Consider the following 19,937-nt stretch of genomic DNA (forward strand, 5'->3'; position numbering starts at 1 on the left):
GTGTGGACGCATACACTATGATGATGAGGATGATGTGCATGATATTTGAGGGTTTATTGACCTTCGAACATCCGGCTATGGACAACTAGCCCAACTATGATGAGCTTAGGGGGTGCAAACCGCATGGTGGACTAACGCTCGCACGTGTGGATCGTAAGTAAGGAAGTAATACACATCAAATTTTGTCTAGACTCGAGGTTATCTCTAGAATGGTTTTAACGATAGGTCCCTAAACATAAGTTGTATGTGTTTATATTCCCTGATCCTAATAGTGAGGTCACTTACAAGTATTTTTTTAAAATAATCAAGTCGTGTGTTACTTTTTTTTTCAGGTAAAAGCAAATCACTCCTGTACGGCTGACAACAACATTGCAAGTCAAGACCACAACACATGTCTAAGATAATAGTATTTCATTTCTAGACTTCATGGTGAATTTACTTTTATCATTTTAATAACTATATATTTAAATTTATATTTTATTCAAGTAATATTTAAGCCAAAAATCAATTTGAATCTCATTTTAATTTTAAATATATATACTTTAATACATAAAATACACATATTTTTTAATATTTAACATGTTAAATGTTAATTTAAACACATATTATACTAATATATTAATTTGAATCTTAAAAAAAAAAANAAAAAAAAAAAAAAAAAAAAAAAAAAAAAAAAAAAAAAAAAAAAAAAAAAAATCTTAATGAATAAAAACACAATCTCAAATGAAATTAATGAAGTTCCTGGAAAAAAACAAAATGAGAGGTAGATTTTAAATTTGTATCATCACATCACTCTTCTCTCCAATCTCGTTGTTGGTTCGTTGTTGATTTAGAGGAATATGGGGGATTTCTCCGGAAAGATGAACATCGAGGACCTCTTATCTTATGGCGACGATCTGGTGGCTTTATTGAAGGACCAAAACGACGTTCAAACCTTGAATCAATGTCTCCAACAGTTCAACGCCCTTCAATCTTCTTGTCACGATGATTCCCGTAATGTTCACAGCTCAGTTCAAGGTCTATTTTCTCTCTCTCTCTCTCTCTCTCTCTCTCTCGAAAAATAGGTTAAATTCGTAATCGTTTCGCGGTTAGTGATTTTGGGTTTTTTTTTTGGGGTGAACGAATTGTGAGAGTTGGTTCCGTATAATTTGTTTAACGAGTTGTTAATTGATTCAGATTATGAGAAGAAAATCGAGGAATGCCGGGTGAAAACAGAGGAGGCGAAAGCGAGAACTGTTGCAGACGATGAAATGGATATTCTTGAAAAGGAGATCGAAGAGGAAGTTAGGGAAGAACATTTGCTCATGGAGGAGATTAGATGAGTATATAATTAAATTTATGAGTTAAATTTGAGATATGATTCTTTCTCCCTAATGTATTTGAATGATTTTCTTCAACACACTTGTCACCAATCAGATTAATGAGCTAGACCGACAAAGGATTTCGGTTCAAGAAAGGAAGCAGGCAACGAAGAAACTTGAACAACAAGAACTTAGGGCGCAGTGAGTATATATCTAATTTCTATAGTGAAGATATGACTGTTAATTTAGTAGCATGAACTAATTCCTGTAAAATTTGTGTCTATTTTATTAATATGCAGTTCTAAGTATTATCTGACAACCATAATCTTTATGCATATTAGTGTTCTTCTTATGCATATTAGTGTTCTTCTTGTTAGGAATCACGACTCTCTACAATACTATGATATTGTCCACTTTGAGTATAAGCTCTCATGGCTTTGCTTTTGGCTTCCCCAAAAGGCTTCATACCAATGAAGATGTATTCCTTACTTATAAATTCATGATCAACTCCTTAATTAGCCAATGTGGGACTCCTCTCCCAACAAAATCTTCAACAATCCTCCCCTCGAACAAAGTACACCAAAGAGCCTCCCTGAGATCTATGGAACCCTTGAACAACCTCCTCTTAATTGAGGCTAGACTCCTTTGGAGCCCTCGAACAAAGTACACCCTTTATTCGACACTTGAGTCACTTTTGACTACGTGTTCAATGCTCACAACTTCTTTGTTTGACATTTGAGGATTCTATTGACATGGCTAAGTTAAGGACATGACTTTGATACCATGTCAGGAATCACGACTCTCTACAGTGGTATGTATTGTCCACCTTGAGCATGTATTCCTTACCTATAAACTCATGATCAACCCTTTAATTAGTCGATGTGGGACTTCTCCCCCAGCAATCTTCTAAGACTTCAGAAGTAACTTAGATCTGCCTCTGCATTTGAATTTGTGTCCTGTGCTGAGAACAAGAAATTTCTCTTCAGGGTATTTGAGATTTGTTAATGCCTCCACACCAGTTTCTTGTGTAGATGGAGGTGGATTAGACAATAACATCAGGAACTGGATTTACAATGGTTACAATTACCATGTTCTTCTATACTATGAGCTTATTTAAACTGGTTGATACTTGATAAGTCGAATCTCGGTAATCTTTAGTTGACATTAACCAGACAATTCTATATCTTCCAAATTGATACACATTTTTGTTCTTCTTACAGGAGGAAGCTTTCAATGTATGCATCTGTCACTGATATCATTCCAAACATGGATGATCACTCCAAAATATCTGGCCGTATCCTTCATCTGAGTTTGTACTCTTCTGTTATACATATATTCTCTGGCTATTACTTTACCTTAACGTTAATCAACTACAGATATTGTGGATAGAAATAAACGGGTTGTGCAGAAGTTTGAATTGGATCCGACTAAGATGTCTTCTTTTGATATATGCAATGACATTTGGAATATGATTAATTCCCCATAGTACCATTTTTTAAAGCAATGATTTCTAAAGTACTGTATTGTTTGTGATAACTTATTGTAAATCACATCTCCTTCGTTCTTGAAGATTTTTTATGAAAAGAATGCCTATCTATTCTAGACGCCATTCCATGAAATGTTGCTCATTTCCACGATAATTGGTTCTCAAGGGAGCCAACTGAACTTGTATTCATTCCACTCATCTCATATGGCAGTTTAAATTAGTTTGATTATGATACTATTTTACTATCACAGGATGTCATTGTATCTAATTATGCTGTAGTTCTGAGACGATATTTTACGGTGATAATACTCATTTGTTGAACAAGCAGCAACCAAGAAAGACGAGATCTAGCCATCATCAGAATCATGATATCAGATTCAGTTTCAGTATGTTTCGTAAGATGGAGTTCAGAATATCAGGTTCTATGCTTTCCCCTAATCTTTTGTAGAGCATTAATAGTTGAATTGGCCAATCATGTTGAAGAAGTGTGCAATTTTTAGTACATAGAGAGTGATAGTTTGCTAGTTTTTGGTATGAGGAAAACATCAGACATTGACCATTTTAACTAAGTTCCAAACTTCGGTCTATCCGAGCGATCCGACATTACATCAACATACAAACATTAGCATCATCTTATCATAACTCTGAAACTAAATAGTTATACTCTATAGTTTTCTTCTTGTACTGTTATTTTGAAACAGAAACTAGTATCCATATTTCTGACTGGTTTGATCTTGAGACCTCTCCTTGCCAGCGTTTAAGATGTCGCGTTTCTTGGCGGAGTTACGTAGCAAACTTGACTGCCAACATTGTCACTCTGCAGGTAATGGCGGTCGTCGAGCATTATAGACCTGCAAGCATCTGGTGCAGGACTGCCGTTGTAAGCTTTGCAGACATATGCCATGAAGTTTTGGTAGTCCTGATTCAGACAAAAGAAAACAGGTTCATTTCAGAGAATGACGGCAAAGAAAGAACAATGATTCAAACTGGCTCAAGTCGAGTCGAGGCTGACCGACCTCTTGGAGAGGCTTATCATTGACAATAACCCATGGAACAAATTGGTGAGGCGGGTTGAGTTGAGTTGTTTCATAAGCATAGCTTTGTTCAAGCTGCATTTCAATGGCTTCCATTATCAGAGTCAAGAAACAGAGAGAAGATGGAGAAGAAGAAAGCAGCATTACCAGTTTTCCATGGCCATTTCTGTAGCAATCTATGGGTATAGCACTCAACTGAGCAATGTCAAAACACTTAGTCCATTCATTGTGTCTGTTTTGCACTGTAAATCCCTCAACACAATGGATGAATCTGAAATGTTTTTCCTTTTACACACCAAAAACACAGATTTTATTCATCTTCTCAAGATAGTTACCATTAGATTTGAACAAAATTAAGAGAGTTTTACTGTATCAGGGTAAATTGAAATTGTGCACGCTTCAATGGCGTTCAACATACATTCATCTGGTCCATGCTGCACCCAAACAGCACCAAATCAGAATCAGTGAAAAACATCAAAATCAAGGAATGGGAGGCATACCTGGCAAGAGAAGGCGCCGTCGGGTTGGATCCAGGCGTTGCCCCAAGGGATCATGCGGAGATTGACGGCGGAGATGAGTCCGTTTTCAAAAAGCTTCACCAAATGGTACACTATGAAGTTCGCACAGAAAGGGCACAGGGCTTCGTAATACACCGACACTGTTACTTTTCCCGACGCCGATGGCGACGGCGATAACAACAGCAACATCAACAGAGCCGTCACGGCGGGGGCGTCCCATCGGCTAAGGCGACCCATTATGAGGCGACTCAATTGCGGATCATGCCGGAACAAGATTTTGATTGATATCAGCTCTGCTGTTTTTATATCAATAATATCTGACGACAGTGTCGTTGTCAGTTGGAGCCTTCGGTGTCGTTGGACTCTCTCTTTTTCAATTTATTTTTACTTTGCTTTTCCTTTCTTTACCCACTTGTGTTTTTCTTTTAATTTATTATTTTGGAATAACAACAACGAACCATAAAAGTTACATTATCCAAACATATCCATTCCAATCAATAGGTTAAATTATATTTTTGTTTATAAGGTATAAACGCATTTTATAATCGTGAAGCTGACGGCGATATGTAACAGGTTAAAACAGACAATATTAGTATCAAAATCAAGCACCGAATGGTATGTCAGCGAGGACACCGGGCTCCCAAGAGAGTGGATTGTGAGATCTCATATTAATTGGAGAGGGGAACGAATGAACAGAGAATTCCATATAATTGTGTATAAACATCTCCTTAATAGATGCGTTTTTAAACCGTGAAGTTGATAGAGATATGTAACGGGCTAAAACGGCCAATATTTGTCAGCGGTGGGCTTGAACTTGAACTGTTATAACAAGATTGATCCTACTTATTACTAGTAATTCGAGAATTTTCTCTTTTACACCCTTTCGTGATGCAACAAGACTTTAAGGATATTTATTTTTTTAAAAAATAACATTGCATTAGATACTTAGCTTCCAAAATAAGAACGAATTTTTCCACTAAAACAAAAGAAAAAAAAAATTATAAGATATACACGAAGTTTATTGTTTTTTTTCTGAAAACTTTTTAAAAGTTGTAGACTATATAGATACCCCAACTTTGTATTAGGGTTACATTATCTTTTTATTTTTATTTTTTTGACAACCCGGACCAACGCAACCCGAACTATAAGGGTTGGGTTAGATTAGTATTTCGGGTAGGATTGGGTTCATTTTTCTGAACCCGAATTGAATCATAATCCTAAAAGAACAACTTTTTTTTGTTTATAGAGACCAAAAAATAATTTGAAACCGATTTTTGGCCTTATGAAAGAAAAAACAAATGAATCGTCTTTGGTGAGCATTTTACGTTGGAATAAACCCTACGTGAAAGTTTAATACAAATGTGGTATTGTTCCACACACTTAATATTAAATTAGAACCCATTTTAAAGTATCTCCGTCTTAAAAAAAAAAATTTGAAACCTTAAAAAATAAAGGATATTTGTCCTATAGTAAAGACAAATGGTTATATGAACACGACTCTCTACCATGGTATAATAGTGTCTATTTTGAGCATAAATTCTCATGACTTTGCTTTGAGCTTCCTAAAATGTCTCATACCAATGAAAAGAGTATTCTTGGTTTATAAACTCATAATCATTCCCTAAATTAGCCTACGCCATACTTTCATCATCCAACAGCATGTAATAATTCTTGAATTTTTAATTTTTTTTATTAATTAAAAAAAATCAAAAGTGGTTTAAATGTATGAGGCCATAAATATTGGAGTTTTCCCGACCCAAACATATGGGTTAAATTGGGAAGGCCCACGAACTCCGACATATCCGACCCGGCACACAACCCGATAAATATTTTATAATAAAATTCCCACCGACCTTAAATTTAAGTATTTCATAAATATCCACGCGTCAAATTACTATTCGCTAAAAGCAATTCCCCATCCGACAGAATTTTACCAAATACGTGTAACCTGAAAAGAGCCTCCTTTTGTTTAATCATCACTTGCAACGAGACGCTCGTCCATTCCTCTGCAACTTTCTGGTTATATAAACAAGAAAGTTCCATAATTTGATCGATACCTAATCGAAACAGCAAAAGAGATTCGAAGATGGAGGAGGGAAAAACAGAGGAACTGTCTCAGAACCTCACCCAGCAACGCGGAGGTGAAGAAGAAGAGGAAAAGGCAGGTGGGTTTCTGAGGAATTTCATTTCGAACATGGTGTCTACTGAAGGAAGTGAAGAGAAGAAAGGAGAAGTGGAAAAGGAAAGTGGGGTTGTGAGTGAAGAAAAAACAGAGCAAGGAAAAGCCAATGGGTTTCTGAAGAATTTCATGTCGAACAGAGTATGTGAAGAAGAAGAGGAAGAGGAAGAGGAAGAGGAAGAAGAAGAAGAGAAGAAAAGTGGGTTTCTGAAGAATTTGATTTCAAACATGGTGAATGCAGAGGAAGGGAAAGAAGTAAGCAATGTTGTGGATTGTGAGAAAACAGGGGAAGGGGAAACTGACAAAAGCGGCAGCGGCGGCGGTGGCGGTGGCATTATAGATAACATTGTGTCCCACTTGCCTGCTTCACTTCAAGGTGGGTATGTTTATAAGGTAAAGATTTTGAATGTGTTAATTTGAATCTGAGTTGTTTGGGTTTGTGATGAATGAAACAGGGGATGCAGTGACCACAACAGATGAAGCTGCGATTCTGATACACTCCATTATCCATGAATGAACTGTTCCAATGCGTTCATTGTTCATTGTTCATAGTTCATATGAGTGTTTGTTAAATTTAAGTTTGCGTTCCATTTGTATTGGGTGAGTAATGGAAATCATGTATTAAAAAGTTTCTTCAAAATAATTATTTTCAAATATGCAAAAGAAAATTCTTACGGAAAATCGTATCATTGCACGTCCTTAAATGGAGAATCTCTTTCCCGATCCTTCCAATAATAAATGTAAGGTTTCGTGAGAATAGAGATGAAAAAAGTTTCACTGTCTCTACCTTATCTCGTAGACATCTCTAAATAACAGAAATTTAATAATTTTTTATATAAGTAATGACATGTCGAGAATTAGAAGAGGGGGAGATGTTGATATGTGGAAATCACCACGAGGAGAGTAAGATTTAGATTACCTTGTTGATTGAATATCTCAAGGCAAGAACATTGTTTGAGATTCGAGAATCACTCCACAAGTAAGATCGATCACGTCGATTCTTGTTGATCAAATATCTCAAGGCAAGAACACTTGATTCAGATTCGAATCACTCCACAAGCAAAATTGATCATGTCGAGCTTGAATGATTCTACGTGCAACCTAAACTACGTAGAATTGCAAAGAAACTTAGTCATTAGCTAAAAAAGAGCACAAATTCTTCTTTTACTGTATTTTTCAAGTCTACTTACAAATACAACATACATAGCTTTATATAGTTTCAAAATGAAACTATTAAAGACATTCCAAGAGGCGTAACATTCATACAAAGTCTTAAAATACATTAATGAAATACAAAACTCTAAATTACTCTAAATTATAATCCACCCAAAATTTATAACATGAAACTTCATTCTTCTTAAATGTGGCATGAATTGAAATATCTTTTGATAATTGCAACAATATTTTCTTCACATACATCTCTATGGAAGTATATTATATGATTGACGTCTCTTGGTTCATATCAGATATAGTGAAGAGCTTGAGAAGTACACACAATTATAAATAGACAAGATCGCATTAGAAGGCTTGAATGAGATTGGAAAGGTTGCGTTAAGGGATGGGTCTCAAGATGAATGACCATTTTGCCCCTAATCGAATTACGTTAAGTTTGGAGAAGGTCTCAAGATGAATGACGATTTTGCCCCTAATCGAATCCACCCCCACAAAGATGGGGGCAGTGATGGAAGTTGATGGGATATTTGAAGGTAATGGGAAGGGCAAATGGGTGATTCAATCCATCATTTCATGTCTGCCCCTAACCTAACCTAACCTTAAAAATGGGAAATGTTTTTGAAGTTTGTGTTTCTTACCATTCTTTTCTTTTTCTTTCTCGTTCCCATTGGAGGCTGACTTTGAGTTCACCAAACCTTAAAACTCATATGCCAATCACTCAAACTTCCATTCCATCATCCATGGGGGCAGCCGCCAGTTGGTGAGACGTCAAATTAAGCAAACTCACTTCGGGATGCTGTGAGATCCCACGTAAAATGGGAGAGGAGAACAAAATATTCTTTATGGTGGTGTGGAAACCTTTAAAAACTTTGAGGAGAAGTCGAGAGGGAAAACCCAAAGAGGACAATATCAGTTAGCGGTAGGCTTGGACTGTTACACCTACATTCTTATCTTCCCAGTAGTCTCATCTTCATCTCTATTACTTGCTCGAGCTATACGAAGGCTCTATACTTTCTTGCTGGTTAAGTAAAACAAAACCAAATTTAGTCGAATTGAAGCCTTTTAAATCTGACTCTAAACGATGAAGTTGAGAGAAGAGATATAGTTTATGCTATGATGATCACTTCTAATAATCTAATAAGTTATGGAGTTGTGGTTATAGACGGTGGAGTAGGTTCATTACAGAGACAAAAGAAGCCTTTTGATGAAAAGAAACAGAAGTATCGATATATATACACACACGTATTGAGAGAACACTACCACACACCACCACCGCATATTGAAGACAAAATTTTTCATCCTCTTCTTTGATTCATGTGTTTCCTATGTTTCTATGAGATGATGAGAAGAGCTTGGATCCAAACCTATTTTTATACGTTATATTTAATAACACAACCCTTTTCAGGATAATTGTAAACTTATGATTCATTTATCTTTGATGCTCAATAATTTTAAACGGTGAGATTTCATCTCAGTTGTAGAGAGAAACGAAGTATTGTTTATAAGGGTATGGAGAAATCTCTCCCTAGCAAACGCCTTTTAAAAACCTTAACAGAAAGTTCAAATAAGATAATATCGACTAGGAGTGGGTTTGGACGGTTACAAATGGTATCAAAGCCAAACATTGAGCAGTGTGCCAGCGGGATGAGATGCTTGGGCCCTCAAAAGGGGTGGATTATGAGATCTCATATCGGTTAGAGAAGAAAACGAAACCGTGCTTAAATCTGAATATGAACGAAAAAAAAAGTAACACGAGCTTAGATTTGAAGTAAACAATACAAGTTTTATTGTCCTAACGGTTCTCGAGAATCTTTTAAACCTAACTTTCTTATAAAGAAAGATGCCTACGAACTTTCTTATTGGTATTTTTTAGGTTCTTAAAGCTGTAAAAGTTGACTTAAAAAAAGAAAAAAGTGGTGATAAAATCTTATTGTTCATTTCCAAATAAACAAATCTAAAGTTAGGGTAAGAATACACCTAACATAATTCAACTAGTTAAAACATATTTTTTTAATCGAAATGTCATAGTTTCCTATCTTAACCACGTGTGTGAAACTCGAGAGAAGATGAAAAAAAAAAAACAAAAGAGACGATACAAATTTAGTATAACTCAGCCTAAGACTATATTCTTAACTAAAACGTCAAAATTTCGAATCGTACCGACATAGTATAAACTCGAGAAAAGAAGAATCTCCACAAATAAACACTAGAAGTTGCACAACCAAAAGACTAATCTGATTCTCTCCAGATAATTAAGGATAAGATTAACACCCAGTTCAACCTACAACCTCGTCTCATTCATCTTTTTTGACATAACCCCACAATTATTCCCTACAAATTGGTTGAACAAAGATGAACAAGCTTTGAATCAACAGGAATGAACTCCGCATCTTTCTAGTTTAAAAGATAAAACATGCTCTGTGCCCATTTGTTTCAATCCCCTGTTAATGCCAATTTCAATCTACCATGACAACAACCGTCACGCACTCTCCAGATTATCGCCCCGAAATTTCAGTAATCCCGCCCACCCGCGACGGCCTGTCCTTCTGGCAGTTCATGATCGCCGGATCAATTTCAGGGTCTGTCGAGCACATGGCCATGTTTCCAGTGGACACACTCAAGACCCGAATCCAAGCCCTTGCCGGATCATCCACCCTCCGACAAGCACTCGCTTCGATTCTCAAATCGGAAGGTCCAGCCGGGCTCTACCGTGGAATCGGAGCAATGGGTCTCGGAGCAGGACCTGCACACGCCGTATACTTCTCTGTATACGAATTCTGCAAACAAAGATTTTCAATTGGGAATCCCAACAACCCATTAGCCCACGCCATTTCTGGAGTCTGTGCAACTGTGGCGAGCGACGCCGCGTTGACGCCGATGGATGTGGTGAAACAGAGGCTGCAATTGAAGAGCAGTCCTTATAAGGGAGTGAGGGACTGTGCGAGGAGGATTTTGGTTGAGGAAGGAATTGGGGCGTTCTATGCTTCTTATTGGACTACTGTTTTGATGAATGCCCCGTACACGGCTGCCCATTTTTCCATTTATGAAGCAGTGAAAAGGGGTTTGAAGGAGGGCTCGCCGGGAAGCGATGGCGGGGAGGGGTTGGTTGTTCATGCTACGGCTGGTGCGGCTGCTGGGTCTCTTGCTGCTGGTCTTACAACGCCATTAGACGTAGTGAAAACTCGGCTGCAGTGCCAGGTAATGTGTGGTTGTGTCTCTTGTTGGCCTCGAGAGGGGTCCTCTGTTTTAGTATGGGTAAGGCAATGGTTTTAGTGTACAAAACAGGGAGTGTGTGGGTGCGACAGATTTTCAAGCAGTTCAATAAGATCTGTGGTTAGGCATGTGGTGGAGAAGGATGGGAAGAGCGGGTTGATGAGAGGGTGGATTCCAAGGATGCTGTTCCATGCGCCTGCTGCTGCCATTGCCTGGTCCACTTATGAAGCCTCAAAGACATTGTTCCAACACCTCCACAATCACAACAATTAGAAGGTGCATGCAACCATTTAAACCACTTCACTCATTAGGAGCACTGAAGAAAGAGGTTACTACAACTTACACTCAATACTATCTTTTGAATTCCATGTTATCCTTTAGAAAATAAAATTATAGATATGAGAGTGAAGGGTTTAGATTGAGAAATGACGAATGTTTGGAGTAATGGAGTCTCAGTTTACACTAATGTCGAACACAACTCTTTGCAGTAAACAGATTACAAGATACTTTGTAGAAATTACATTAACTTACTCAAAAATGTAATACATTATGAAAAAGAACGTCAACTGGTTTGGGTATGGCTCGATGGACTCGTCTTCTTCACCTAGTTTCTAGTGCGATTTTTCGATTTCCTTCTTTCTCCTTTCCACGTCTGAGCTCTTTGCTAATTTTCCACAAAGTTTTGGGACTTTTAGAGGTCTAAAACGACAGATCCATGAGCCTCTCAAAACCCACAAATTGAATCTAGATTATGATGACACACCACGTTATTACAGCTTATAAAGCTTACCTCTCATGCATGTGGGATCGTCGGTGGTCTTTTTCGTGTCGTAAACCAAGTGTTTCAATGTCGGTTTTTGTGGGTTTTGCCTTGCTAGAATGTTCTCGGTTTCCTCTCTCTAGCTTGCGTTTCTCTATTATTTTCTGTCTTGATGTTTTCCTTGCAGGTGTCTAGTTGAAGGAGCATGTAGGAGCGGTGTCGAGAGTGAGGGGGCGTGGTCTCGATTGAGGATGCGCCGAAATTCTCGCGTTTTCTGGCGACTGTGCTGAGTTTTTTTTTTTAATTTTTTATTAAAACCTATGGTTATTGCAATAACCTAACACGATACATGTCTTTGGTTGATTCATACGCGTTCTTCGGCCAATTGCTTGACACGTGCTCGCAACTTATTCGTTGTCCGCCTGCACAAGCCCTGAATCTAGTGAATCTTTTTCGTTTTTTTAATTTTCAAACTTTCTTTTTTCGATTTTGATATCATCTAATTCATAATATGAAATGATTAGGCTTCTTCACGAAAATTGTAGACCACATATCCAGTGCTTCGAAAGTAAATTTTAGCCCAACACAAACTAATAAACTCATTCAAACTTTCAAAAAACTAAAAGTCCTTATTGAGTTTTGAAATCTCCAAGAACTTCGATTTCGACGCGTTTTCCACCAAATCGGAATAAGAAATCTGAGATGTTTCCTCGCCTAAAACAACATACTTAGGAATCAGTTCCTAAAGACATTTACAACTCTCGAATTTTCAAATAGAATAACCCAAGACCAATTACCCATGAACTTACCTCGAGTTCTTGGATGATTCTTGGCGGAAATGAATGATTCAACGCTCGATCTTTCTCAATTCATTGCTGGTTGACTTCGACAATCTTTAAATTTTTTATCATTTTAAAAATATTTTTCTTGTTTCCTTATAATTTTCTAAGTATTTTTCTCATCTACCAAATCCTCAATAAAACTTAAAAAAAAAAATGAAAAATTCCATCATATAAGAATGGTGGTGTGTAACACTAATTTTGGATAAATCTTATATCATATAAGAATTTAACGTCAAAACTTAAGATTTGGATACATCAGATTGTCAATATGATATATATATAAAATAAAAATAATGAGAACGACAAAAATACAAGATGCATTCAATAATATGTTTTTTCTTTGAAAAAATTATTTTTGACGTTATACGACTTTTTTTTGTACCCTACATATAATTAGTTGCTTACGGACTTGAAAGCACAAAAAGAGTAGGCTTAAAAGAAATGAGCGGCAACAAAATCAGTTGCATGCTGGAGCTACAAAGTGAGGGATGACAATGAAAGCAATGGACCAACTAGCAATATGTATAGAATTGTTACTCTGACGGTAGACAGGTACCAGATTTTGTATGTCTCCCTCTTTCGTAGTCTCCAATGGATTACCATTTAAAAGGATTGTGGAACTTCTAAGTAAACCATCTTTTGGAGTCGAATGATATTCCTATGTTGGTGAATCTATACTCATTCTTTGACCTTTGGAAGCTTTTCTCTTACTTAAACTCCGTTGATGTTATTTTCAACGTCAATTATAAAGTCGGTTGCATTGCTGAAATTGATGAAAAGCAAGATTACACCAGACTATATGAAATGATAAATTAAGATCAATAAATGGTATCAAATAAAATTTTAATTTATTTAAATCTAAAAAGGACTTCTTACTCTTCCTCTCGAGCAATGAGCATAGCTACGAAGGTCAGAAGAGACATTATTGTCAATTTTGAGAGCACGAGGTCTCATAAGTCGATGAAAGAGAAGTGCACTAATCAAAAAAAGAAAAAATATCAAATGAAGTAAGAATTTGTTTAAAGATGATTTGAAGACAGGAGAAGAACGAGATATAATTTTTATAAATTAGAAAGGGGTACCCATAGTAATCTGGCATAGGAAGTAAAGTTGAGGATTTGATGACACCGTAGAATCTACCCATCAAAGTCTGTCTGCAATATACTTTTGTATTGTACATTGAAGCCATCCCGAGCTGATCCAAGTACCTAATGCATTCAATTCATTCTGTAAGTACTCAGCATTGTTCTTTTCTTCATATTTAAATGGATACAAATCAAATCAAGGGGAAAAAAATTCGAAATAGATTTGATTACCAAAAACTATTGATAAATGTATAGGAACGACGAGGACTGCCACCCTGATAAGCTCCACCAGCTTCTCCAACCCAAGTGGTAGCCCAAGGGGAATTCTTTTGAATTACGTTCTCAAGATGTTCAAATGTGTTCGATACTTAAGAAAGGTATGTTGATTAACGAACCTATAAATCAATTTGGGGTCATCACCTACAAACCAAAAAAACGCTCTCAATACTTGTAGTAAGTTTGCAGCCAAACCTGCACCCATGTTATATATATGATGAGTGAGAACATTGACACCTCCTGGTCCCGTTTTTCTAAGAAATTCCTCATACAATTTCTCATCAAAGAATGCACCAGGTGCTACAATCATAGGTTTTTGTTGAGATTTATTATACAAACGATCTATGATTTCTCGAAGTTTGATAATGTCTTCTGCATACTATGAAGCTGTAACACTTGCACCAACGCTATTAAGTCCAACCAGTTCATTGCTTGTGTAGTGGCGTATGCCTCCGTAAGCATGAACTAAAGCATTAACTCAACCAAGATTAATTGACGTCTAGTATGATTTAACTTACCAAGCTCCCATGAATTTATTTGATAATTATTTTCTATCGCGTATTGAATTAAGAGAGGAAAAAAGTCACCATCGCCCTTTTATATTAAAAATATATATATTTAGTATAATANAAAAAAAAAAAAAAAAAAAAAAAAACATCCTACCATATATTGTTGGAAAAGTTGTTCAAATCATCTCACCTTTCCATGTACAAACATCCCACGGAGAAGTCAAACAAGGAACCTTTGTTTGCTTGAAATGGGTGACAGGTTCCCTTGACGTCGACTCCAACGTTATAAATCAATTTGTCTTGTAAAGTACCTCCTAAAGGAAGAAACAATTATGCATTGTTAGGCTGCTTTGTCGAGGATAGGAAGAGTTAAGTCCCGTAAAAAAAATTGAAGATAGAGTTGATTAATAGAATACTCTAAGCTGCATTTTTTTTTTCTCCTTTTGATTTCGTGAATCCTCACTAAATTGAGTATAGATGCATGACCATCCCAAACACAAAGTTTGGGCCAACGACACTCGTCATGAGGCCAAATGTCCAAAGTTAAGCAAATGAAATTCTCATCCGTTTCTGCTATCGTTGTGGTTCCATCAACAACAATTTCACCCATTGTAGCATTACGACCCAAAATGGTTGGGATGAAAGCAAGAACAAAAATCAATTAGATTTTGTTTTCCATTATTGAATCAACTCTCGTCCAACAATTGAAATGAGTCCAATGATGAATGTTGTTGATAAATCATAAGCATATCAATGGATCACCATCAAAATTTCGACGGGTTATCTCTATTGGGAGAATACAGAAATATGGTAATAATGTTACCTTTATATTATTCTGCAATATGTGAGATTCTACGTTTCCATTATAACTTCGTTTTTTTTTTTTTTAATGTAATAGTAAAAAATTAAATGCACTTCTCCTCTGTTAGACCACATCATTTTGTTGTGGAGTGCGGTGTCGTGAGTTGACGTTTGATACTTTCTTCTTCGCAAAACTTTGAGAAGTAATGGGATAAGAACTCGCCACCTCGTGGTGCGCAAGGTTTTTAGCTCGTGATTCAAGCCATTTTCAACTAGTCTTTTGAACGTCTTGAACGCACATAATGCCTATCCTTTTTCTTTATGCATGAACACCCACATCCAACGACTATAATCGTCAATAAGTAAGAGTACTTGTTACCAGCAATCGATGATTGGGTAATCGAGCCACACAAATTTTCATGAAGCAATTGCAGTGGTTGGTCAACACAGAAGCTTGTTTGAGTTGGGAACAACAATCTTTCTTCTTTGGAGACTAGACAACTCTCACATAGCTTGTTTGGGTGTATGATTTTGGGTAGCCCTGTAGTCATCTTCTTTTCTCCCATCATTTTGAGTTCACGTGCCCAAGTCTTGCATGTCATAGCCAAGTTGGGTCTGCGAGTGCCGTCAATAGAGAGGTGGATTGACTAGTCTCCAATAGTATCTTGTACAGGCGGTTATGTGACCGTTTTACCCTCATCAACAATGCTCCATTTCTGTCGAATATTTTGAAGAACGACCAGCTAACTCCACTCTACTTTCTTCTTCCGTCATCTAACCAAGTACTCTTCATGTTTGGGACATTGTATACCTTGGTCACTAGAAAAATATGGATCCTTTGCCTTGGATTGGTACAATTGATCCATCGCCAAACTTCATATTTTCAATGAGCTTCTCATCAAGCTCCTTGAACTTTTTTCGATCTCCGGTCATGTGGTTGCTTGCTCCGTTGTCAAGGTATCACATGTTGGTCTCACTTGGTCTTCTCCTTTTGTGAGAAGGTTCGCCATAATCTTCTTTTTGTTGAGCATCAATAGGTTGGGCATCTTTTCAACCAACATTAGTGCGGGCTCTTAATCATGCGTGACTGTGAGCTTTTACTTGTCATCGTGCTTCTTCTTGTGGAACTCTACTACATAGTGTCCATATTTTTTTACAAGAGTAACACTTGATCATACTGTTGGGACAACGAATTCATGAAAGTAGACAAATCATTGCCCTTATTCAATGTCATCCCGGTCTATCTATTATTGGCGACCATTTCTTTTTTGAGAAAATATTTAAAAATACTCCCCAATTTAAAACATTTAAAACACTTAAAACATGATGAAATTCAAATAAAACATTAGTCAAATAACTTAAAATAGAGCCCAGACACAATTTACAAAATGACAAAAAAAAAAAAAAATAAATAAATAAAACAGACACATGTAGACAATTGAGTTTATAAATATATAAAAGTTTAAGAAAATACAAGACACCAATCTAGTCTGACCCTTATAGCTCTGTAACTTGTGTATGCCCTCACGTCACCGCTCCATCCAAAATTCACCTGAAAAGAATAAAGTAATATGAATGAATATAAATATATTTAGTAAGTAGTTTGCTCGTGGTTATTAGTTCGTACTTAAGTTTTATGTTATTGGCTGATTCAGTTTGTTCATGTTCATAATTAGGAATTCGTTCTTAAGTTACAGACTCTTTGTAGGCTATACCTTAATTTTATACCATCCACCTAAGCTTAACTTAGAGTTATGTGAGGAAATCAAAGTTCACCTTTCTTAACCCTATTTGGCTCATCCGTGCACATGGTTCATTCTCAAGGTTCTTAGCGTTCCGGTTTAGATCTTCTACAAGTCTCATTCATCATCACATGGTTCATTTCATTCCCAATCCACTTACTCAACCCGAAACACACGCTTTGACCCGACGCCAACCCATTCATAATCTGACGCTGACCCACCATCCTTTTTGTGATCCACGAGCCGAGCCGACTCGAGTTGGTTTCAGCTTCTCAATTTGTTCCTAGTTAGCTTTCTACAATCGGCTCTTCGGCTTGGCTTGATAGCTTAGCTCACTTTTATCGGCTTAGGCGACTCAACTTGAAGTTTCAGGACCCTTTCCTACCATTTTGGACCATTTTGGAGCCGTTTTTACGTTTCCAGAAATAATTGGGGTCGGAGACCTCTATTTGGTCAATTCAGTTGCTTTTTAGCCAAATGTTTATTTAGTTGACACCATTGGATGAGTTGAATCGTATAATATGCCCTAACTTGATGTCGTGAGTTTCCACATAGACTAGATTGGGCTTCGATTAAAAAATAAAAAAAAAAGATTGGGCCAGCCAAAAGAATATTTAATAACTCCAATTTAGTCTAACCAAATAAGTGGTTCTATTGTTAGCATGATTGGACAAATTGTATGATGTAGGATGACAAGTGCCTTGTGGCTCCTGCACGTGTCATGATTATGATTGTTATGCTATGTAATGCTACGTTATACTGTATTATGCCATGTTATATTATGTTCTGCTATGTTGTGTTATGCCATGTTTATAATCTATGTTATCATATGATTATACCATGTTGAATAATCATGTTTATGATATTGATAACCTATAATGCATAAACCTCTATACACCATGCCATATAAGCTATGTGATGTACGAAAGAGTTTACACGAATTATATATGCATGATTCATAGACTCATTATATTATAATTGAATGGAGATTTGATTGTATCATAAACTTATGTCATGATTTTAAGCCATGGGGACCTCATGCATTTTGTGCGTCAAATATGTTCAAGATACTTCTCTGTTATGATTAGTACGGTGCCTACCTTATGAAATTTATGTTTGTCATGACGTTATGCAGGCCTCTTCCCTTCGTGGCGACCTCGAATCTGTTAGTGAGTGTTAGCCCGACAAGCCAGGTTTACGTATATGAGCCCGCCTAGTGGGTCCATGTGTGCATGCGTGGGCTGTACATAGGGAAGTACTACACATACAACCATGCCTAAACCAAAAAGCGGGAACCCAAGGCCCCTCTTATTTTTCAAGTAAAGGTAAGCACCCCTACACAGATGGCGATGTCACGATGAAGGCCATGTGATCGAAGTTAGGGTAGTTGCTCTCTTGTTTGTTCTTTTGAAGTCCCTAGATTAGATCGGGACATTGCTGTAATTCCTTCTTTATGTTATCTGAAATCACATTGTTTTATTATGAACGTATAAATCCATGACATCGTTTATGAAACATTTTTAAAGAATTTTCTGAACATCATGTCATGCATGTTATGGCAGCCATATTTTTAATAAAAAAAAAAAGGGTCGCTACAGGCCCCATAACTTAAACATCATAAAGGAGGTAGCGACCCTCAATCTAGTCAACTCTCGTCTACCTTCGTGGTTCCTTTCTCTCATCCAAACAAGATCACGATTAAGGGATGATTTGTGACTCCTAACTGAATTTGCCCTAAATGTCTCCACAGAGCACAAATAAAGCATAGACCTTTCTAAAACGCTAATTGAACCTGATAACTAAACTAAGTTATAATTAAGGGATGTTAGGAAACCTCTAATTGTACTTGTATAAGGCACGAAGATATCATCACAAGGGACATATTATAATCATCTAAACATGTTATCTAGTCAGAATTTCGATTTCGTTCAATTCTAGATTTTTTTCATCATTTTTTTAGTAAGCCAAAACGAGTAGAAAAAAATTTGATTCGATTAGACCATACTGATCATGCCCTACCTATAGCCACTCGGTTTTGCTCACACACGTGCGTTTGTTCGACCATTTTCTTCCCTCAAAATTGGAATACATTAAATACAAGTTGAAATATTTTAAAATTAAGATTGGAAAAAAAATAAGAAAGTTTTAAGGAGTTTTTGATTGATGTGACATGGTAGGATGATGGGCATTTTCAATGGTTGAATGGTCCCTACTCTTTAAACACAACAAGAATAAGGGCATGACCCTATAACCACTACCATCTATCAATTTATATAACTCACATGCCTTTAAAACCTTTCCTTTCAAATTTTTGGCTCCCACCAACAGTTATCAAAATCATTCCTTTGTTTTTTTAAATATATATATCATCGTTATTTCTAAAAAAACATCCTTAAACGGTCAAAAACTGATAATATGAATTCAACTGTTGACCCTCTGCATGTACCCGAAGGACCGATTACAAGAAGCAAGGTTAAGAAGATTCAAGAGGCCTATACATTGCATCTTCGAAAGCTAGCTAGTATACAAGTTGAAACAAAGACTTTTGAACCTAAAAATCTTTATAGCATTACCATATCAAATCAAGAAGATAATGGAGTGGCTGACATTGGAAAGTAATTAAAAGACTTGTCTTTAGTAGTTGAACTAACAATTTATGAATACCTATTTTCTTCGTTTGTATTTAATAGCATTTATTAGTGATTTGTGGTTGGTGGGTAAACTTTATTATGTTAGGGTTATGTTTTGGACCTATTTAAAGGGATGTAATATTCATGTTTGAAATGAATGGTTAATAAAAACAAAACCTTTATGTTTTCGTGATATCTTTTTGGTGTTATTCCTTTTCAAACTTTGCTTTAGGTTTGATGTTAAAAATCAATTCATTGGATTAGTCATGATTAAACTAATTCTGGAGTGAGTCGTCTTGGTATCTAAGAGTGACCATCATAGATTCCAAGTTCGATCTAAGAGTCATTCATCTTCTAACCAGTTCTTGGTTGGAATCAATCCGTTAAG

General features: G+C 36.5%; 4 protein-coding genes and 1 pseudogene across 7 annotated transcripts; 3 read left to right on the forward strand and 2 right to left on the reverse strand.

The window, feature by feature from the left end:
- Positions 1 to 742: 742 nt before the first annotated feature.
- LOC111781837 lies at positions 743 to 3,715 on the forward strand. 2 transcript variants are annotated; one of them, XR_002813017.1, is made up of 6 exons: positions 743 to 1,017; positions 1,177 to 1,318; positions 1,401 to 1,502; positions 2,522 to 2,610; positions 3,039 to 3,206; positions 3,611 to 3,715. XR_002813017.1 is itself a non-coding variant. In XM_023662550.1 (5 exons), exons 1-5 carry the CDS (start codon positions 840 to 842, stop codon positions 2,785 to 2,787), a joined length of 606 nt encoding a protein of 201 aa, XP_023518318.1. In that variant the 5' UTR covers positions 743 to 839; the 3' UTR covers positions 2,788 to 2,920. The 2 variants fall into 2 exon arrangements, 1 of the variants encoding a protein (XP_023518318.1); XM_023662550.1 differs by lacking the exons at positions 3,039 to 3,206; positions 3,611 to 3,715 and adding an exon at positions 2,678 to 2,920 and having other exon boundaries at positions 2,522 to 2,595.
- LOC111781836 (gamma-interferon-inducible lysosomal thiol reductase-like) lies at positions 3,244 to 4,812 on the reverse strand. 2 transcript variants are annotated; one of them, XM_023662549.1, is made up of 5 exons: positions 4,322 to 4,808; positions 4,190 to 4,255; positions 3,969 to 4,106; positions 3,804 to 3,896; positions 3,244 to 3,706 (listed from the first exon to the last, which is right to left on the reverse strand). In XM_023662549.1, exons 1-5 carry the CDS (start codon positions 4,574 to 4,576, stop codon positions 3,545 to 3,547), a joined length of 714 nt encoding a protein of 237 aa, XP_023518317.1. In that variant the 5' UTR covers positions 4,577 to 4,808; the 3' UTR covers positions 3,244 to 3,544. The 2 variants fall into 2 exon arrangements, with proteins under 2 accessions (XP_023518317.1, XP_023518316.1); XM_023662548.1 differs by having other exon boundaries at positions 3,804 to 4,106; positions 4,322 to 4,812.
- A 1,545-nt stretch (positions 4,813 to 6,357) lies between these two features.
- On the forward strand, positions 6,358 to 7,161 carry LOC111782128 (cilia- and flagella-associated protein 251-like). Its single transcript, XM_023662926.1, has 2 exons — positions 6,358 to 6,894; positions 6,974 to 7,161. Exons 1-2 carry the CDS (start codon positions 6,426 to 6,428, stop codon positions 7,033 to 7,035), a joined length of 531 nt encoding a protein of 176 aa, XP_023518694.1. The 5' UTR covers positions 6,358 to 6,425; the 3' UTR covers positions 7,036 to 7,161.
- A 2,855-nt stretch (positions 7,162 to 10,016) lies between these two features.
- Positions 10,017 to 12,027, forward strand: LOC111781204 (mitoferrin-like). 2 transcript variants are annotated; one of them, XR_002812955.1, is made up of 3 exons: positions 10,017 to 10,889; positions 10,977 to 11,232; positions 11,852 to 12,027. XR_002812955.1 is itself a non-coding variant. In XM_023661675.1 (2 exons), the coding sequence occupies exons 1-2, from the start codon at positions 10,158 to 10,160 to the stop codon at positions 11,175 to 11,177; spliced, it is 933 nt and encodes a 310-aa protein (XP_023517443.1). In that variant the 5' UTR covers positions 10,017 to 10,157; the 3' UTR covers positions 11,178 to 11,482. The 2 variants fall into 2 exon arrangements, 1 of the variants encoding a protein (XP_023517443.1); XM_023661675.1 differs by lacking the exon at positions 11,852 to 12,027 and having other exon boundaries at positions 10,977 to 11,482.
- A 936-nt stretch (positions 12,028 to 12,963) lies between these two features.
- Positions 12,964 to 14,986, reverse strand: LOC111781625 (annotated as a pseudogene).
- Between the last annotated feature and the right edge of the window lie 4,951 nt (positions 14,987 to 19,937).

This window comes from Cucurbita pepo, chromosome LG19 (genome assembly GCF_002806865.2).
Source record: "Cucurbita pepo subsp. pepo cultivar mu-cu-16 chromosome LG19, ASM280686v2, whole genome shotgun sequence".
Classification (NCBI taxonomy): Eukaryota; Viridiplantae; Streptophyta; class Magnoliopsida; order Cucurbitales; family Cucurbitaceae; genus Cucurbita; species Cucurbita pepo.